Source organism: Leptonotus elevatus, chromosome 9, assembly GCF_054856555.1.
Source record: "Leptonotus elevatus isolate MCC_2025b chromosome 9, RoL_Lele_1.0, whole genome shotgun sequence".
Lineage (NCBI taxonomy): Eukaryota > Metazoa > Chordata > Actinopteri > Syngnathiformes > Syngnathidae > Leptonotus > Leptonotus elevatus.
The window spans coordinates 20130230-20149939 of record NC_141247.1 but is presented as its reverse complement, the minus strand read 5'-3'; the positions used below and the strand labels follow the sequence as shown (position 1 = coordinate 20149939).

Genomic DNA, 19710 nt, shown 5'->3' with positions numbered 1-19710 from the left:
GACGTAATTCCCCCCGCAATTGGTACAAACAGCAGCAGGGAAAGTCTTTAAAACGTGTTAAGTGTGTTCTGTTATCATAACTCTGATTTATTAGCATGGCACGTTTTTTTTTTTTTTGGAAGCTACAAACATTGTTAAATGAATTTCATTGTGGTTGTGCATTATCAGTTTTAAAGCAGAATTATACTGATAGTTTTGCTGTTGCGTTGTAAGATTAAGCACACGACAAATGTGGTCGATCAGAGCATAAGCAGTAGGTTTCAGTTTAGAATGAAGAATTAGGCCGTGGGTTATTTTTCTTACAGTACAAGTGATTTTCAATACCTTTATTAAAACCATATTGTGACACAGACCAGAACACAGAGCACACAACAGAAATAAATACCATCATGGCGCTCGTTGTCAAACAGGCTTATTGCAGCTGGCTTCAGAATGATGTCAGAGGAAAAAAAGAGAGAGAGATGGATGCCATGGCATCAGACAGAGCCACCACCCGCAGCTGGGATTAGTGTGCTAAAAACTCTGCCTGCTGTTGACTTAAGTGCATTTCCTGAAACATTCCACCTGTACTGCTAACACACGCAAGACAGCAAAATTAATTCTCAAGCAGCCAGCTCCCAAATTTCGGAAGTTAGATGCCGCTTCAGTCAAGGTCCATCTCCGGCTTGGTTTCCGTTTCCGAGGCGGCGTTGCCCGCGTTTTCGGTCGTTCCCTTGTCCGCGCCTTCTTCCTGGGACTTCTCCTGTCCGTTGACGGGCCCGTTCTGCTCTGCTGGCGTGTCTTCTTTGGGAAGGTCCACCTTTGGCTTGGGCTTGGTCACGGTAGGGTTACAGGCAGAGAACAGCTCCTGGAAATGTTTATATACATAACAGAACTCAATGTGAGAAAACAAAAAGGCAAATTCAGAGCCTCCTCTTCTTGAGAACTGGGCAAGCAAGGATGTCTTTTCTCACCCTGGTTTTAGTTTGAATTTCTTTCACTTTGACAGAGGGATCCATCATCAGGCTCTGTTTGCTTTGCTGGTTCATGGCGCTGTTCATCCACATCATGGCTTCGGTAGCCAGCTTGTCCACTTTGGCGACATCCGCTTCATCTATGTGGTCGTACTGCTCATCCTGACCAACGGGGAAATTCAATATCAGATGACAAATAGTACCGTTTTTTTTCTCTCGAGGCTACAAAAATGTGAACCAAGGATTGAAAAGCGTACTTTCATTTTGCACGCCTCAACAAATTTCATGTACTGCTGGATTTGTTTTCCCAACTCGTCAAATGCATTTGGCCTCTCCTCAGCCTCCGTGTAGCGCTCCTGGATGGGCTGGCCCAGTTTCTGCAGGAAGCAATCGTTTCAAGACGGTCAAAATATCATTCGGGCCGTTTGACAGAGCAACGCAAGGCTCGATTTCAACTACGTCGACCTTCAAGTCTGCCAGCCTGTCAATGTACATCTGCTTGGGTTGGTCCTCTCCGTCCTCATACAGCCAGTTCTCAGTATCCGCCAATTTTAATGAGAAGGCATCCCTTTCCTGAAATGGAAAAGTATCCTCGCATTAGGGCCGCCTGGCTTCGTTCATGCTTGCCAAGTGGTTCTGAACTCACGGCTTCGCCGACAAACTTCTCCAGCATGCCGTGCAGTTTGTCCCTCATTTCGTACACGTACTCTTCCACGTAATTCTTGGCGTCGTTCCTCTCCTTCTCCAGTTTGTCCTGCATGATCATCTTGCCCTGAGGGGAGAGTACTTGTTTGTTTTCTGGTAAATGTGCGCACGTGGGGAGTGTTATGCTAGTACCTCGTTTTCAACAAAGAGATTCAGCATGTCGTCTGCTAGCTGCCACTGTGGACTGTTTTCAATGGGAAGATCCAAGACTTTTGTTTTGACTTTAGGCTTTTTCGCTTGTGGAGGCTGGTCAGACTTCTTCTCGCCTTTGCCCTCTTCTGTGGTAGTCTTAAGAAGAAAACAAAAATGTTGACATCACCTTTTAAAGTAATGCTTTGCAACAGGTATAGCAAGGCTTTGTGCTTATTTTCACCACTAACTTTACCACCCACAAACAATTTTTTTTCCTCATTATACCTTTTTTTTTTTCAAAATAAAAGAAAATGTATACATTTTGTTTTTTTCTACTCTAATTTCAGCATTTTTTTGGTGCAGCTTCAAATTTAAAAAATAAAAGCCAATAATTAATGTATTTTTTGTTTCCCCTCCCTCTAACCGTTGCAACTTTAAACTTCTCAGCTTAGTCTTGGAGGCAAATCTTTCAAAAAAATAATCATCATTATTAAAATTCAAAACAATAAATTATCTGTGTGATATTTGTATTCATATGCCTGTGCTGAAAAACACTGAATTTATTGTTTATTTATAATTTTCACTACCAACTTCACCAACCCAAAAATATTTTTCCCCCTCCATTTCTATTTTTTTTTATAAAAAATTTATTCAAAGCATTACAACGTTAAGCTTTTCATATTATCCCTACTGTAATTTTTTTTCAAATTTTCAAAAATAAATAACCTTTATATATATTGTTTTTTTTACTCTAATTTTGGCGTTTTTTTATTCAAACAGCTAGCTTCCAAATGTTCTAGATAGAAGCCAATAATTAATTCTAATTTCTACATTTTCCCCCCCACCAATTCAAACCGTTCCAACTTTAAACTTCTCAGCTTACTCTTAGTGCCAAATCTTTCAAAAACAATAACGATCAATATTAAAATTCAAAACAAAAAATTGTCCGTGTGATATTCGTAATTCATATTCCTGTGCTGAAAAACATCAAATTCACCTCCATCTCCTCATTCTCTCGTGGCGTCTTCTCTTCTTGCTCTTTCTGACCATCTCCCTCATCCTGCTGCTCCTCCTGGTCGGTTTGCATCTTGTTCTGCACAGTGGAAAAGACGCCATGTTTGTTTGTTTGTTTTTTAGCCCCTCAAGCACAAACCCAGTTGAGCTCATAATAGCAGAACGGTTGCCAGACGACAGCATCTGTTATTACCTCCCCATCTTTGTCATTGACCTGCTCCGTCTCCATGGGCTCCTCTGCCTCATCCGACTTGATCACCTCGACCAGGGAGGCGCTGGACACACTGAAGATTCCGTGGATGTTGACTCGCACCTTGACTTTCACCTTGGAGCTCTCACCGGACGCCTGCGGGACAACTTTCTGGATCAGAAATTGACCTGTTGGGAAGAAAATAAATATCACACAATTATTAAAAACACTAATTATTGTGATCGTATTTCATGTGATAGATAATGATTTTTTTTTTTTTAGCAAGTATATTTGGTAACAAGAAGTTGATACTTTTTTTCCCATCACATAATTTTCTAAGGAAGACCTTTTTCTTTTTGCTCTTAACCTTTGGCGGGACAATGAAATGACTTAAGTCGCACTCCTGTGGTTACCCAAATCTTAAGATGTCCTGATCGCCATCGTGCATAATGTCTCATGAGACCTCAGTGTCCTTCAAGTAATCACCAATGGATAATTCAGTGTGTTTTGCCTTTTCGTTTTTTGTGAGATAAACTCCAACTAGATCTTTTAAAAGAAGACCATCAGAAGAAGAGAAAAATAGACATAATGTATATATAGATGCAAATCAGTTTCTTACCGATGGTCGGGTCTGGGTAGGGCAGCCCGTTAGGATTGTTGTAGTACGCCTCCAGAGAGAAAGGCTCTTTGCGGTAGAACGTCAACACTTTGGAAAACGGTGCCGGGTGGTTCATGGGAAACACCTCGCAATCGCTACACAACAAGACGGGTGTCAAATCATCAATGCGACGTTCGCCAGCACGAACGATGGAGCGGTTTTATACCTGACGCCTTCCTCAGCGGCGGAATGCCACTTCAAGGAGATGGGATATGAGACGGCGTCTGTGATGGAGAATTCTCGCACTTTGAAGGCAGGTGACAGGATTGCGCACTGTGCAAACGGAACGTTGTCGTCACGCGGCGGAACGGAGACAAAAGCGTCACTTCCACATTTCAAACACTAATTAGATATTTAACTCATATCAATATTTAAAAAATGCTGACAGCCAAGCAGAAAAAATGCGGGTCTGAAGGGGTTAAAGCAATGGCAGTTATTACAAAAAACGGCCAGCAGGTGGCATTAGAGTATAATAGATCCGCCATTGCCGTGTTGCAATAAGCTCTTTTTGCCAGTGTTTTCAACAGATTTGTGAATAACGATGAAACTTAGCTATAGTCTAATTGCTGCGAAACAGAAACAGATATTGTTGATATATCGTTTTTTCCTGATGGAAGAAGAGACTCTAATCTTTCTTTTGGTAGCGTCCATGTTTTTATAGCAATAGAACAATATTCTGTGGGCCTTGCAAAATCAGTCAAAATCCAGCAAAACAGCCGGGAGCGAAGCGTGTTGCTTCAGTGAAATTGGCTGGGAGTGAATGAGTTAACTGCGTAGTTCAGTCAGTGTATTTACGTTATTTGAAATGACAACTGAGTTGCTGGATAATATGGCTGCGTAAGAACAGCTTCCGCTATTTCCAGCCAGGCTGCACCAAATACTGAGGCCGAAAATGAGGAAATGTGCATCAGACAACAAAAAGGAAGGAAGCGTGCGTATGTACCTGCAAAGCGGCTCCTCTGGCCACCGCTTCGTCAGCATTCAGCGTGGTGTTCAATTCCTTCCCGAAGAATTTGCTGATCCGCTCTTTGACAGCCGGGATCCTGGAAGCCCCGCCCACAATCTCCACCGCATAGATGTCATCCTTTTTAAGCTCTTAAGGGACACAAAGAAAGTGAGCGGAAGGATTGCGCTTATGGAATCGAATGGTGTGATGCTCACTGGATTGTTCCAGCAGACTCTGCAGTGGCGGCTCCACTTTGGCGAAAAGGTCAGCGCTCATCTCTTCAAACCGACCCCTTGTAAGGGAGAAAAGATGCCAAGTGAGATGACGGCAGACTTCACACAAAAAAAGCCAAATCCAACGTCTGGGGCCGACCTGTTGAGTTTTCCCGTCACGTCTATCTCGTTCATGAAGCACTCGATGTTCAGCGGCAGGTCGGACGAGTTGGCGCTCATCAGCTTTTTCAGTTTCTCACACTCCATGTAGAGCCTGACCAGAGCCCGGGGCTTGGACTTCACATCCAGCTTGTACTTCTTGCCAAATTCCTCGCAGAAATACTTGACTAATACCTCATCGAAATCTTTGCCTCCCAGCTCGGGATCGCAGGCTGTGGCAAGAACCTGGGAGACGGGGGAGGAATAGTTGACGTAAAAAAAAAAGCTTGCCAGAGCTCTGACAGTTCCATTCTTTTTATTGATTCATTTATTTTTGACAATTCCCAACCTTGAGTTTGCCCTTGTTGAAAGCGCACACTGACGTCTGGTACCCAGAATGGCCCAGATCCACAAAAACCACGTTCCTGGCCTTCTCTTCCGGAGCAGGTAGATCTTGCTTATAGATCCCATACGCCAGAGCCACTGCATAATTCATATTATTGACACAAGAGAACAAAACCTGGAATCATTTGCGTGTGCTTCATCTACCGGCAGTAAACATGTCACGGCAGGACAAGCATGGGTGTGACGGACGAAATGAAGGCTTGCCGAACACCAACAGTTATTGCTTCTTTGCTTGCGGTACATAATTACGTATCAACCAGCGACGAGGAAACACTAAATGGTCACGATTGCGATATGAAGGGACGTTATCTTATTTCTCATGGCTGTTTTTCTAATTGACAAGGAGGTCGTGTGGACCACCCTCGAAGACAAGGGCTGGTATCCTAGCAACAAAAAATATCTAGAGAATTCCTGGAAAGGAGGTCATGGCTGCTCTTAGAAATAAGGAAGCTCTTCTGAAGCTCGCTTGGAACTAAATGTCGACTCGTAGCATAAAGTAGAAAAAAAAAAGACTGAGGGACCACACGTCTTGAAAATGTCTTGAATAGTATGGCTAGGTACTCTATATACCATCTTAAACAGGCAATATGCAAATGAGGCGCAGATATTATTTTTGTCCTCTTGGGGAATCATCATTTTCCTGTTCCATACTGTAGTATCTGTGACTTTGAATGTGTGTGGCTTTAAAGGGCAGGCGATCCAGCTGTGTGGTGATCTGATCTGCACATTGAATCTCAAATAACAAATATTCAAATTATGCAAGTTCCTTTTGGATGAAACAAAATGTATTAAATTTGTTATTTTTAAATTGTAAAAAGGTGCAAATTTAAACAACTCAAAAAATGATCATTAATCGATTATGCAGATTTTACAATTGTGGAGTTAAAAAAATTGTAAAACTGAATTTCGATTAATTAATTTCGACCACCCGTGAGACCATTACAATACATTCCAGCTTCTATTAATAGGCGATTAAAATAAAATCCCCTTTACTGTGAGCCTGTGCAGCCGTTTGACACTCCTTTGTGATTAAGGGCTATGCAAATAAATAAATTTGACTTGACTACTTATAAAAGGAGCCATTGTGGATGATGACTGGGCTACTTATCTTGCAGTACATAAAGACCATTTACAAAAAAAGTGGTACACACCTGCAGTGGTCTCATTCATGAGCCTCAAGCAGTTGAGGCCCGCGATCTGTGCAGCATCAACCACTGATCTCCTCTCAGAGTCAGTGAAGTAGCAGGGAACCTGGGAAACACCAACAAAAGTGTCTTTACATGTTGCAGAAATGGTTTCACCGTAAACGGAGAAGAAATCAGTCATGGAGGTTTTTATTGTTGAATAGGAGGAAACTGATATTATACTTTCTTTCTTTTTTAGCATTAACTACATGGCAGCACGCGAGAACGGCAGCGCCCCGGCGCAAGCTTGCTCATTTTGGGAAGTGCTCACGTAGCAGCCTACCAGGAAGTGACATGGAGGCTTATCCTGCTGGTTGGCTGTTAGCACTCTGAAATCACTCCGCCAGCTTGTCTCCTATTGGATGCGACTTCTAACGGGCCCCCTACGGCGTTCTCAGATCGACCATTTTGTATTCCGAGGGAGAGTAACGGCGCAGGAACGGCCAATCTTGCACATCGTGTTGCATGCATTTAATGGGTTCGCCGATTAACTGTGCATTGCCAAGTGCAGTATGAAAAGGCCTTTACAGAGTATGTTGATTCGAATAAAGCATGTATTGAACCGTTTTTGTGATACTTACAGAGACAACACAGTCAGCAACGGGCTTCTTCAGTGCACTTTCTGCCGTCTCCTTCAGCTTGGTGAGAAGCATGGCAGTGACCTGTTCAATGCTGAACACTTTCTCCTCCTCCATATACATCACCTATAGGGGTAGCACCATTGAATCAAATTATTCTCATATAATTATAAACATTTGCTACATCATTCCAGTATAAAATTAATAAGGCCCTCGGCGGCCTTTATAAAATTTAAATGGACAAAAAAAAAACTGAGCACAAAACGGACTGTATTGTGACACTGGAAAGCAGCATACTGTATACATCTGTCCATCGGCCGCCATGTTGGAAATCCACACACTAGGTTACAGTTCTTTGCGAGTGTGCAATTTTGGGCTTTAACAATAAAAGGTGAGAAACCTAAACCCAAAGTCTGTTTTTACTGTTTACCAGCATCTGCTTTGAGTCCATACCTCCCTCCCATGTTTTTTTTTTTAACACTTCATTGAAGGTTAGCTTTAAGGCATAGCAACAGAAGAAAATGAGTTAAATCTTCATTTTCAAAGCTTACATTTTAGTTCAGTACTGTGGATATGTTGGGGGAATCAGATTTGGTCTTTTAGTCTTTCAGTTTAGGTGATTTATGTTAACTATTTTACCTAGCTCCTCTCAGATTAGGAACCCAAACATGGCAGACAAATACCGATCACATGATTACCAACTACCTGTATGGCTGCAATCTATGCCAGTAATAATTAAAGAAGAGCACCATTAAAAAAAAGTCACCGTTTTGTCTGTCACGCTACAAAATTACAATAAAATACTACTTTAGTGCAAATTAAGATGCGCAACTCACAAGATGGTGGCAAAGCATCTTGTAACCCAAACCTAAAAACTACCTTCAAAGTAAATGCCTCATGATGTGCTTACCTTGATTCCAGTAGTCCCTGTGGGCATTTGTGCAACATCGTACACCAAGCTGGATTTGAGGCGCTGCACAAATGGATCCGAGAATGCCCGGCCATGAAATTTCTTGAAGCCCTGCACCGTGTTCTTGCAGTTTGTGACAACCTGTTCAACCACAGAGATTCTAATGTCAACAAACAAATAAAGTGAGTAACCACATTATGCCATTCTGTTTGATATCATCACCACCCATGCCACATTCTAAGCATGCTCATTGTCAAAAAATCATTCACAAACATTGCTGTACTAATTGCAATAAAAATCATACCTGGCTTTTGGCAGCTGCACCAATTGATCGATTCCGTGGTCCAAAAGAAACGCATACTCTATGAATAGAGAAGACAAATCCGTTTCGTCCTCCTTTCTGTACATTTTGTAGCTACAATGAACCTGTCACAAGCAATACGCTTTCACGTGATGCATTTCAATGTGTTACATGCAATGGTGTTGAACTGTATCAGTGTAATAGCGTTTCGTTGTGTACTTGGAAGCTAAAATAGAGCTAAATTTATCGATGAAGGCGTTTTGACAGCTAGTACGCGGCGGCCTCCTCCCAATCACGCGCTTTTCTGTGCCCGCGGGCATTCATTTTTTGGGGGGTTGTTCTATATTAAATTATTTAACATTGTCACTGTGCTATGGTGTAAATGTAAATTGCAAAGAAAAACAAATACTTTTCTATGTATAGAAGAAAAACTGGGGCATCTTTTAACTCGCGGCGTTGTCACGGTCGCTAGCATTAGCCGCGGCACTCACATGCTGTTTCCTGTTGTGAAACTAGTTAGCATGCTAACTCGCCAAGTTAGCCTCGTTAGCTCCACACAAGATGGTCACAGGTGAATTCGCGAACATTCCCGACTTATCAGGCGCAAGCAACGCAACAATAAAGCCATCGCCCATACTTACGGTGTACACCGGTCGCTGTATTCATTGGCGACAGTTTCGATCCCACCGGCTCGGGCTACTGCTACATAGCAGTTCAAATAGCCCACGTCGAATCCGACAACTGACATCTTCTAACTAGCTAATAGTAGTGTCGTGTAACGCGGATACACCGGGGAGTGCAGCGGTACAGTTCTGTGAAAGATGAGGGCTGAGCAGCTACGGGGGTTTAGGATTTCACTCAGCGGCCGTCGTTGGTCCACCCTTGTTCTTGTTCCATGAAGCTGAGCACACACACAGCAGCAGCAGCATGCGGTACACCGGCAGATTGAAGCGAGAGGCTTCAAGAATTTTCTATCGTGTAGCCAACCAATCGCGTGCGAAGCCGGTAGCGGGTGCCACAGCGACACCTACAGGCCACCTTGTGGAGTGTTTCCATCATGTACAACATACGGGTAATGTTTTACATAATTCGCTCGATAACGGTAAGGCGTTTCATTTTGAAAACAAATTAATTTGACTGATTAGTATTTCAATTATTGGCTGTCATTATTTTTCATACTTGTAATGTCTCCCATTTTAAAAAGATGAACCCTAGCCATCAACAAGCGTAGCAAATTTGAGGTGGTTCCGCTTCGCCCAAGAAAAGTTATCTGTGGGGGTACAATTTCTCACAGGAGCTCTGTCAGAATATGTACACCCCTCACATTTTAAAAAGGTGAAATCTAGCCATCACTTGACTTTTTCTGTGCATTTTATGATCATTTTCAGCAAGTGCAGCAAATATGAGGTGGCTAAGAAAAGTTTTTTCCATGAGCTCAACATTAAGAAAACACACAATAGATACAGTCCGAACTGATTTCACATTAATATTTTTCCATCTTTATTGGTGAAACAGAAGCAGCATTTAACAAAAGAAGAAGCCTGGAAGATGGCCATGGTTTACTCTTCGTTCTCGTAATCAGCTGGATTCTTCCTCTTGCTCTGCCTGTGAGTGGCGTTGCCCCACGTAATGATCAGGTACATGACGGCAAATGCTGCAATTCAACATATGCATCAGGATATGCATTATTAGTTCAGCTTTTATATCAGTGTGCTACCAACAACAAAGTTGCTTCTTCTTCTTTCTTTCTTTCTTTTTTTTTTTACAGTGAAGTAAATATAAATATGGCTTAGAATTACAACAATTTGTCTTAAAAGTAACGACTTGAGACATAAAACGTACAAAATGTGCAATATGAATAAATAAATAAAAAAGAAATACTGCAGTTAAAAAAAAAGAAGGTTTTTGTCAATCGTTTAAAGTTTTTTACTGTTTTTTTATACAGTACTTTAGAGGCAAACGTAGATTTACAATTAGAGAATAGTTCCAATCATATATCATGATCCAAGTGGGGGGTGAGGGTAGCGAAAAACATCCAGTGATTACTATTCGCCATCCATTGATGGGGAAGTCATGCGTACAAGTTCAAAACATTTATTTGGGGAGAACTTAGCCTGGTGGGCTAATAAAATAGAGGGGGAAAGCCTGCTACAGTAAACATCTTCATTAAAAATACTTCCAGGCTATGAATACAAAAACAGATTCATGGTAAAAGTAAGTATGGTGGTAACTGAATGAGCCTTCTGTGCTGCAGCATTCATGATGTATTCTTGTCACTGAACAGACAACTTTTAATACAAGTGTTGGCGATTAGGCTCCCCCCCCCCAAAAAAAATGTTTTTTAGTGATATTTAATAACATACCACAATGATAACACTGAAAAGCATAGAAGATACTCACGAGGGGCAATTTTGAAGAAAGACGCAGAGAACCTTCTCCATACGTTGGGAATTCCTTTGGAGAAATAGTTGGGGAATGCCCGCTGCTCAAAGGGAGACAGGCTGTATGTGATGATGTGCCTCATCTTGATCAAATTTCCAAATTTGCCACCCATGTTGATCCGATGCCAATCAAAGGAATCTAAGAACTGTGAAGGAGAAAAAGCAACAATTTGAGGACGTCATTTCAATGTGAACATGCAAAAACAAAAGTACAAAATACATAAGCCAGAAAGAATCAAATTCAAGCTACTAAGTGATTGAAAATGACACGTTTGTACATGCAATAAGCGACAAAAATCACATTCCGCAAGTACAGATGGCAGCACTCATGTTTGAAATCCATCCATCAATGTTCATCATAATGTGATCTAGTTCCCCGACACAAACGATATGTCAATACACAAACTAGTAACTTAAAAACCGGTATTCGACCCAAAATATGAATCCAGATAGTGCTGAATGGTTGCGAAACAACAGAGCAGCCTCGACAAGCTAAGCGTTAGCATTAGCTGCGTTGGTCAGGCTCAAGTACAAACATCAGACCTTTAGCCATGTCGTGTAATGGAGTTAAAGGAAGCACCTCACAGGCGGATAAAGATCTTTTTGATCTACGGATCAGTGTTATTCCTTATTGTCGTGGATCTCAGAGCGCTTAAACTAGTTTGATGACATTGAGGCTTACCGTGCGTTGTCGTCTTTCGCTTGAATGTTCCCCTTGTTTGTCCTTCCTCTTGACTTTATGTAGACGGAGCCCAATGTGTAACGGTATACTGCCATCTAACGGTTTGGAGGTTAAAGTATTGCATTCGCTTAAAAATATATTGTTTTGAGTACTGTAATTTATTTCTTTGACCTTTGTTTTTGAATAATTGTTTTAGTTTGTTTGTCAGAGTATTTTTTTCTGTTTTTGCAGATTTGTTTCCCCAAATCTTTCTCCAAAAACGGAGGATTGATAAACGCACAAAAAAATATCCAGGAAAAACAAACAAATATCCAAAATTTTAAAAATCCATAAACAGGACCGTTCCAAAAAAAAAAAAAAAAAAAATACACACAAAAAAAAAAGAAACAAAAAAACACCCCGAAAATATTCCTAAACAAAAGTTTTCCCCAATAAGGTTCCATAAATTAAACAGCACACGACATATAAAAAATATATATTTAGGTGTTAACAAGCTATTCCCCATAATTTTTTTATGTACATAAAACCAAAAGACGAAATGTATGCATGATGTTATTTATTTCCCAACTCTTCAGAGAATGTCGACTTATTTTCATCAGTTTGAATATCCAGAAGTTGAACACAGACACACAGTGAATTCACATTTGCATAAATACACATGGCATGCATGGAGTCACATTGAACCAGTACAAATTCATAGCAGTTTGCAGTCACTTAGTGACCAGAAGGAATAAATACACAGGGACACCTTGACAGCTTTCATTGTGGACATTTTTGAAGACAGTCGCCACTCAGGACAATTGTCTGTAATGCTCAGGAATAAAATAATATGTAAAAGGTTTGATAAGATTTTGTGACTGATTTTTTTCTTCTTCTTTTGGTCCAGAATGAATGAAAATGAATACTTATGTTAAATTAAACAAAAACAACAGACCACCACACAAAATAAGTTAACGAAAACTAAGGTTTAAAAAACAAAAATTCTATGCTTAACTACTTTTTTGTTTGTTTCATATCATGACGCAATTGCACATATATGAAACAGGATGAATTTACATCCTTTCTAATAAGGCTTCAACAACAGCAACAACAACAAAAAAAAAGAAAAAGAAATAAACATTGCTCAACTTACTTTCCCAATGTTAAAATACATTGTTTAAGTAAACAAACGTCTTCTATGCACAATGATTTTAACCACTGATGAAATCACAGAGCCTGGTCAGAACATCTTACACTTGAATAGCGCGCCAAAGGTTTAGGGTAATATTTTGAAAGAGGGTGAGAATGCTGGGTTTTGTTAATTGGTTTAGCGGCAGGTGCACCTGGTGGCCACCATGTCTTCAAACTCCTTGTAAACGTACGAGTCGTCTTCGAAGATCAACACGCTCAGCGGGCTGTAATGGGAAGGGACGCACGACGGCCTCGGCACAGACGAGTCCAGCTTTTCGTATATGATGTTTTGGACCATGGTGTGGACGGGCGAGCCGTAGATGAAGCCGACTGTCCGCGGGCAGATGCCTCGACAGTACCTCGGGTTATATTTGGGCGGGAAGACGATCCAGTGATCCAGCTTGAGCTGGCTAAACCGAACTCTGAAATCATACAAGGCACAGTAACTCGTGGGGAATTCCGAGCTGGGAAGAAGCTCCGGCAGGTGGATGTCCAGGCTTTTATCGCCTCGTTTGCTCTTTGCGGACTCCCTCCTTCGCCGCCTCTTGGCTCGACGCGCATTGAAAATGGTCTGATTTTTAAGCGTGGCAGCAGAGATGGGGGGCAACGGCTGCTGTGGCGCTTTGCTGTCGTCGAGAAGATAAAGCAGCAACGGGGGGGGCTCCACTGTGAACTCCGAAGGGTCTTCGTGCCCAGCGTTTTCCTCGGGGCAGATGACATTGACGTGCAGGTGGACGTTCCGCTTCGGGAATGGCGACGGCGGCAGAAGCAGCGGCGTGATGTCGACTTCCGCCCAGTTCCCTCTTCCCGGGCTATCGGCGGTGGCCGTGAAGTTTACAGCTTGCCGGATGCCGGGACACAGTGGACATTTGTTGGCGTGCTCGTGCTCCTTGATGCTCAGGAAGCACACGGAGTTGATGTGGGCCGGACCGAACAGCAGCGTCGCCTTGGCGAGTTGCTCTTTTCCTTGAACTTGATCAAGACTGTAGGACAGATCGAGTGTGAAACTCTCTGTAGGGAAGTAGGGGGAAACGACACGCGGTTAAAATAAGATCAGAATGGCTGTCAATATTCAAACAAAGCAAAAAAATATTGTGGTTTAATTTTATTACTGCATTTACTGAATTATGAAAAATAGTTACTTGCATGACAACTATTTACTTGAATAATATTATTCTAAAGAAACAGTACTCCAGTATAATTCTGTGGATTTTAATGACTGGTATCTATTTGCCCAGCCCAGGGGTCTGCAACCTGCAGCTTAGTTTTCTCTTTAGCTCCCTGTGGATCTCGAAAATAAAAATGAGTTGAAATAAAAACATTTTAATATATATTTTTTTAGATAAAATATTACTGTATTTTTAATGAATTCATGATAAGATAAAAAGTGAATAATGAAATATTGCCAGTCTAAAATTAAGTTGTCAAAAAAAAAAAAAAAAAAAAAAAAAAAAAAAGAGTCATAGGTGGATGAAAAGGTAAATAAATAAATAAAACAAAACAATTAAAATTAAATAAGAAGAACATTTGCATACAATTTTAAATGACCAAAAATGCACTCATGGAATTTTTTTTTAATATATATAATTTTAACACAAACCTACCAAATAAAACTTATGATATATATTCATTAGTCTAACAAAGCCTATTTATTTGCATATTCCTCAGGTTTATGTATTTAGCATGAATAAAGTATAATTACTTTTTTGTTTACGTTTTTGGGATGTCTGCATTCAGTTTCATCCCAAAAACATAATCATTTAAATAAATAAAAAACAACAGCAAAAACATTTATTGTGTATAGGTAACCTGATTACTATGCAATTCAAACAATATACTTTATGTATTTTAAATAAATCCTCTCATTATTATCAATTTAAAGTAATTATACTTTATTAATACTAAATACATAAACCTGAGGATTATGCATTTCAAATAAATATACTTTATTAGACTAATGACTATGTATCATAAGGTTTATTTGGTAAGTTTGTGTTAAAATTATTATTTTTAAGTAAATGGGAATTTGTCATGTAAAAAAATACATAAATCTTAATTTAGGCTTGAAATATCTCGTAGTGAGAGAAAACTGAATTAAAAAAATGCAGAAAAGAAAACATTCAAAAAGTAACCATAAAATGTCCCAAAACTAAAGAAATACCCCAAAGTTACCATAAAATTATCACAAAAATTGCCAAAAACGTCAGAAAATTTATAGCAATTTTTTTGGAAAAAAAAAGGTCTAAAAAACAGCCATAAAATATCCAAAAAAGGAAGTAGAAAGGCAGGAAAGTACGATATGAGCATAAAATTGTCAAACATGTCAGAAATTTGACAGGAAGGCAGAAAAGTTTTAAAAAGCATACCAGAAATAAGTATGAAAAACGACAACAAAATATAATCCATAAATAGAAGACAAAAGAAGAAAATGGTCTATATGCATTGGATGCTACGATCATATTTCTGTGTGTAGACTAACACTATACACACTGTTCCCTTTATCACAATGTTCAAATGCTTTGCGGCTCCAGACAGATTTTCGGTTATTAATTTACCCTGAAATGGCTCTTTTGACAGTAAAAGTTGCTGACCGAGCCCCTTTCACAACAAGTCCCAACATTAATAATATGACTACCCACCACCACCCCGACAACCTCGGCGGTTTTGTGGTTGCTTTCAAAGTGAGCACTTCTGCTCACCTTTATCGCTTTTGTCGAGACATTGCTCTTGCGGCTTGATCAATCTGACCACGTTGTGGCGCGCACTCCCTTCCAAACTCCTCTGCGCTCCGGGCGTTCTCTTGAAGGCTGTATCCGTCAAATACTTGATGTACTTTTGCTCGGGTTTGCTCTTCTTCACGGAGGCCGGGTTCCACTTGGAGCCTCCGAGCTCGGACAGAGCTTTGAGCAGCGGAGAGAAGATGGTGCCATAGGCGTACTGGCTCAACGCGCTCAAGGAGGCCGCGCGGCCCACGGAGCATCGAACCGGCGGCGGGCGGCTGCTGCTAACTAGCAACAGGAACAGTACAGCGCGAAAACAACGAAGGGCAACTGACGTCAACATTTGCTTTTTTTTATGCATCCAAAATAAACAGGGGAAACCGGCCGGGAAATCAAAGCAAAAATCGCTGCACTGAAGCTCCAACTGCGCGCACGTGGCGCGGCTGACCAACAAGCGCAGGTGTTGTCAATCAACCGTCACGCCTATGACGTCATCAGGCAAGGCCGCCAGCCCCAACCATGTTTCTGCACCTTTATGTTTTTATGTTTTCGTTCTTTAAATGTATATCATATAGATTTACTATTACTTAATTTATTTATTTATTTTATACAGGCTAATTATAATTTTATATTCGTCATCATCATCTCTGTTACAGCTCTTATGTCATGTTCAGTTTTTGTTTTACATAACAACAGGCCTATAAAAATATTTGTGGGGACGGACAGATCAGGAAACAGGTGAATCCGCTGAACTGCAATGCTGGGCATGTCATTGTTTCGCCGCCATCTTGTAGCATTTTGGTGCCAAGAAACTATATTGAAGTGAGTTGAGGAGCACACAAAGATAAATTTCACCCAAAAAAGTGTGTTGCTATAGTAACTCATAATGCACAATTTGCAGATAAAATCACACAAGGACCCCTTTTTAATTTTTTTTATTTTTTTTTAAACACATCACCATATTGTATTGGGTCACTTCCAAGTAAAACTGTGTCAAGGCCGCAACATCTCATTTGCTCTTGAGCAATTATATATTTTTTTATGTGTGTCTATTATCTAATCAATAACACGTCCTACTTCTCTGCCAGAGAATGAGGCCCATGTGCCTGTATCCATGACAACCATGTGTCCACCAAGAAAATGATCTGATTTGCATAACAAACTCTATAGAAATCCCCTCAAAATGCAAATGCACTTTTAATGGATTTAGTGGCATGATGAAAACGTTATAAAATGTCACAGAAAGAACATTCATATTCATAGGAAGGAAAGTGGCAAGGTGGTAAGGATAAAATTATGAATACATATGCACTCTAAAAACAGTTGGGTCAAAAATAACCCAACTATGGGTCAAAAATGGACCGATCCTCTACTTGGGTCAATTTGACCCAACTTTGAGTCAAGAAATGTGTATTTTAGTGTAAAACAACTCATAAATATTGGTCAAAGCCTTTACTTGGTTAAAAAAAAAGGGTCATTTTGTATAAAACAACCCAGAAAGTTGGGTCAAATTGACCCATAAAGTGGATTGGTCCATTTTTGATCCATAATTGGGTTACTTTTGACCCAACTGTTTTTAGAGTGTGGATTTCATAAATACATAGAAGTTATACATAGATAAACAACAACAAACAAACAAGTGCTGCATTTTGCATGTGTAATTTAGTCAAATATAAGGGATCTAAAGTGTGACTATACAAATGCATACAGTTGGAGACAACCACAATCTAACATCAGATATCTTTTGGGTTTTGTCTTTCATCCAAATGAGCCAAATGGATGAAAGCACAATTGTTCAGCTGGGTCATTTGTCCTATTTTGATAGGTTCTGAGTATGAATAACGCAATGCACAATAAAAATGACATGGTGAAAAGGTCACAACTGCAATGTAGTTGCCAGATAAACTACATTAGCCTCATGTCTTTCTTCTTTGTATAATAGTCTGGCAGTCTGGATTACCAGTGCTGCCTCCCACAGGTCATTTGCGGTACTACAACAGACATTGCTATACAGTCTACACTACAGTAAGAGTGAAGTTCTATGGACCTTAACTCATTCACTGCCATTGACGCTATTGATGTCAAAAATTCATTTAAACTTTTTCTATTAGTTTACATTTTTTCCCACAAGAGTATGAAAACCTAGAATTTTTTTATTGTACATTTAGAACAGATATAAAATGTATGATTAATCGTGAGTTAACTATTGAAGTGATGCGATTAATTACAATTAAAAAAAGTAATCGCCTGATGCGATTTAAAAAAAAAAGCAAGGAAAAGATTATTAAAAATTAGGAGCGTCAGGCGATTACATTTTTGAACCGGAATTAATTGCATGACTTTACGAGTTAACTCACAATTAATCACAAATTTTCTATCTGTTCTAAATGAACAATTTAAAAAAATCTAGGTTTTCATACTCTTGTTAACAAAAGTAGAAAAGATGTTAAACTAATAGAAATAGTTCAAATGAATATTTGACGTCTAAAGCAGTCAATGGCAGTGAATGAGTTAAAACAGATGAGCCATATCCAATCTCTGGAAAAGTGATAAGCAACGGCTGCTGAGTCTCACTAGTCGTGAGTGAGTCTTGTTGCATGCTTCTGCTTCTTGTGCGGCTGGAACAGCTTACTGATGGTGTTGAGACTTTTGGGCTGCTCCCGGTAATCCTCGTCATCCATTTTACCCCAGTATTTAGATAGCTGCCCACCTCCCACGAGGGCCCTAACCTCCTCAGACACCCCCGGCCCCAGGTAGTGGCGGGCCTTCTTGCCGTCGTTATCCCTCTCGTCCACACTGGCTCCATAACGTCGCACCAGAAGAAGCATGACCTCTGCGTGATCGTGTATGGCGGCGATGTGTAGAGGCGTGTAGCCCCCGTGGGCCTTGCTGTTGACGTTAACGCGCGTCCCTCTCCTCCGGGCGACCCCCATCAGCTGGTGGATCATCTCGCCGTTGCCCTCCTTGGCGGCCCAGTGTAGTGCCGTGAAGCCTGACATGAAGTCCTTCTTCCGGGCCAGGCGGACGTCCTGAAGGAGCATGGCGTGGACGTGCCCCCACAGCCCGGCGGCGCACTTCACCAGCCACTCGTGGGCTTGAGGGTCCAGGGGTACCGACCCGCAGCACTCGGCTTCATCTGCGTGACCGTTTCTCCATTTTTGCGGGGCTTTGTCATCAATACAAACTGGAAGATGAGGTTGTGATGCAGAATTTGGGTTCTCAGGAGGAGACGTGACTGCCACCACGGCAAACATAGCTCCTGATCCTGATGATCTGCTGTCTGCTTGATCTCGACAAACGTTCAACACTTTGAGAGTCGCGTCCGACTTACTTCTTTGCAAGTTCATGTGCGATGTGTAGCGCGCATTGTTGTCGTTCTCCACGTCCGAATGACCGATTTGCAAAGTCGAGTTTGAACAGGACACATTCTCGTGCAGCGCATCTTTCACAAAATCCTGGTACCGCTTCTTCACCGCCACGAACTTCACCCCGTCCGTCTGGCGAACCACGGCCACGCTGTTGACCAACTTCTTGAACAGCTCCCTATTGTGTTGCTTTTCGGCGGGCGAGCCACCTTGGATGAGAGCGCCGAAGTGGCCGAGCAGCTCGGCGTTCCTCACTTTGCCGCCCCGCTCCAGTAAAAAAGACAAAACCGACTCTTGAGTTAAAGCCATCCGTGTTGAAGTCCGATTGGGGTGCGAGGAGAAATGAAGGCTCAGTGCTGGCAGGGATGATCTCGTTTTGTGTGTGAGTGTGTTTGTGTGTGCTCCAACCTGCAGCTTCCGGCGCGACTCTCGGCTCCTCTCCCCCTCCCATCACTGCTCTCTCGCTCTCTCTCTCTCTCTCTCTCTCTCTCTCTCTCTCTCTCTCTCTCTCTCTCTCTCTCTCTCTCTCTCTCGCCCTCGCCTGCATCATCAATCACTTGATTAAAAAAAACAGCCATATATTTGTATTAAGTAATAAATTTAATTTATTGTCATTGAAAAGGCTGACTGTAGAGTATTTATAGTGAGATTTTTAATGAGAACAACAATACGAAATGGGTTGTTTTGTAGTTTACTTAAAAAATATATATATATTGAGGGTTTCACATTAATCCCATAGAAATAATGACACAGAAATTATTAAGTAAATTGGTTGAGAATCTGCTGAAAAAGTGATTGGAATCAGGATTTCTCATGACTGCATTCATTTAATATGAATTATGTGGAGACGCGATTACAATTAAAATAAATAATAAGGGGGGGGGGGCTATATAGATAAATTAATAAAGACTTTTGCATCTAACTGCACTACAAAAAGAAATAGCTCAATTATTCTGTCTTTCATTATCGACTCAAGACACAAATG

The 19710-nt window shown here is 40.9% G+C and overlaps 4 protein-coding genes across 4 annotated transcripts; all 4 read right to left on the bottom strand.

The window, feature by feature from the left end:
- Positions 1 to 290: 290 nt before the first annotated feature.
- Positions 291 to 9329, bottom strand: hspa4b (heat shock protein family A (Hsp70) member 4b). Its single transcript, XM_086084696.1, has 19 exons — positions 8989 to 9329; positions 8351 to 8408; positions 8047 to 8187; positions 7140 to 7262; positions 6526 to 6625; positions 5319 to 5452; positions 4971 to 5215; positions 4814 to 4890; positions 4596 to 4747; positions 3819 to 3925; positions 3614 to 3747; positions 2998 to 3182; positions 2788 to 2883; positions 1791 to 1946; positions 1600 to 1725; positions 1419 to 1526; positions 1211 to 1330; positions 954 to 1115; positions 291 to 847 (listed from the first exon to the last, which is right to left on the bottom strand). The coding sequence occupies exons 1-19, from the start codon at positions 9093 to 9095 to the stop codon at positions 644 to 646; spliced, it is 2535 nt and encodes an 844-aa protein (XP_085940822.1). The 5' UTR covers positions 9096 to 9329; the 3' UTR covers positions 291 to 643.
- Positions 9330 to 9820: 491 nt separating this feature from the next.
- Positions 9821 to 11541, bottom strand: uqcrq (ubiquinol-cytochrome c reductase, complex III subunit VII). Its single transcript, XM_086085086.1, has 3 exons — positions 11471 to 11541; positions 10748 to 10934; positions 9821 to 10001 (listed from the first exon to the last, which is right to left on the bottom strand). Exons 2-3 carry the CDS (start codon positions 10899 to 10901, stop codon positions 9907 to 9909), a joined length of 249 nt encoding a protein of 82 aa, XP_085941212.1. The 5' UTR covers positions 10902 to 10934; positions 11471 to 11541; the 3' UTR covers positions 9821 to 9906.
- Positions 11542 to 12009: 468 nt separating this feature from the next.
- Positions 12010 to 15740, bottom strand: gdf9 (growth differentiation factor 9). Its single transcript, XM_086085782.1, has 2 exons — positions 15340 to 15740; positions 12010 to 13651 (listed from the first exon to the last, which is right to left on the bottom strand). The coding sequence occupies exons 1-2, from the start codon at positions 15719 to 15721 to the stop codon at positions 12777 to 12779; spliced, it is 1257 nt and encodes a 418-aa protein (XP_085941908.1). The 5' UTR covers positions 15722 to 15740; the 3' UTR covers positions 12010 to 12776.
- A 573-nt stretch (positions 15741 to 16313) lies between these two features.
- Positions 16314 to 19137, bottom strand: sowahab (sosondowah ankyrin repeat domain family member Ab). Its single transcript, XM_086085783.1, has one exon. The coding sequence runs from the start codon at positions 19032 to 19034 to the stop codon at positions 17934 to 17936; it is 1101 nt and encodes a 366-aa protein (XP_085941909.1). The 5' UTR covers positions 19035 to 19137; the 3' UTR covers positions 16314 to 17933.
- Positions 19138 to 19710: the final 573 nt, after the last annotated feature.

Excerpts from the sequence above, each read along its gene's own strand:
- hspa4b (XM_086084696.1), bottom strand. The coding sequence starts at position 9,095 with ATGTCAGTTGTCGGATTCGACGTGGGCTATTTGAACTGCTATGTAGCA. Across the intron at positions 8,188-8,350 it reads GTGCAGCTGCCAAAAGCCAG|GTTGTCACAAACTGCAAGAA; the intron begins GTATGATTTTTA and ends GTGGTTGAACAG. Across the intron at positions 6,626-7,139 it reads TTGCTGACTGTGTTGTCTCT|GTTCCCTGCTACTTCACTGA; the intron begins GTAAGTATCACA and ends GGTGTTTCCCAG.
- uqcrq (XM_086085086.1), bottom strand. The coding sequence starts at position 10,901 with ATGGGTGGCAAATTTGGAAATTTGATCAAGATGAGGCACATCATCACA. Across the intron at positions 10,002-10,747 it reads TTTCTTCAAAATTGCCCCTC|CATTTGCCGTCATGTACCTG; the intron begins GTGAGTATCTTC and ends GTTGAATTGCAG.
- gdf9 (XM_086085782.1), bottom strand. The coding sequence starts at position 15,721 with ATGCATAAAAAAAAGCAAATGTTGACGTCAGTTGCCCTTCGTTGTTTT. Across the intron at positions 13,652-15,339 it reads TCTCGACAAAAGCGATAAAG|AGAGTTTCACACTCGATCTG; the intron begins GTGAGCAGAAGT and ends ACTTCCCTACAG.
- sowahab (XM_086085783.1), bottom strand. The coding sequence starts at position 19,034 with ATGGCTTTAACTCAAGAGTCGGTTTTGTCTTTTTTACTGGAGCGGGGC.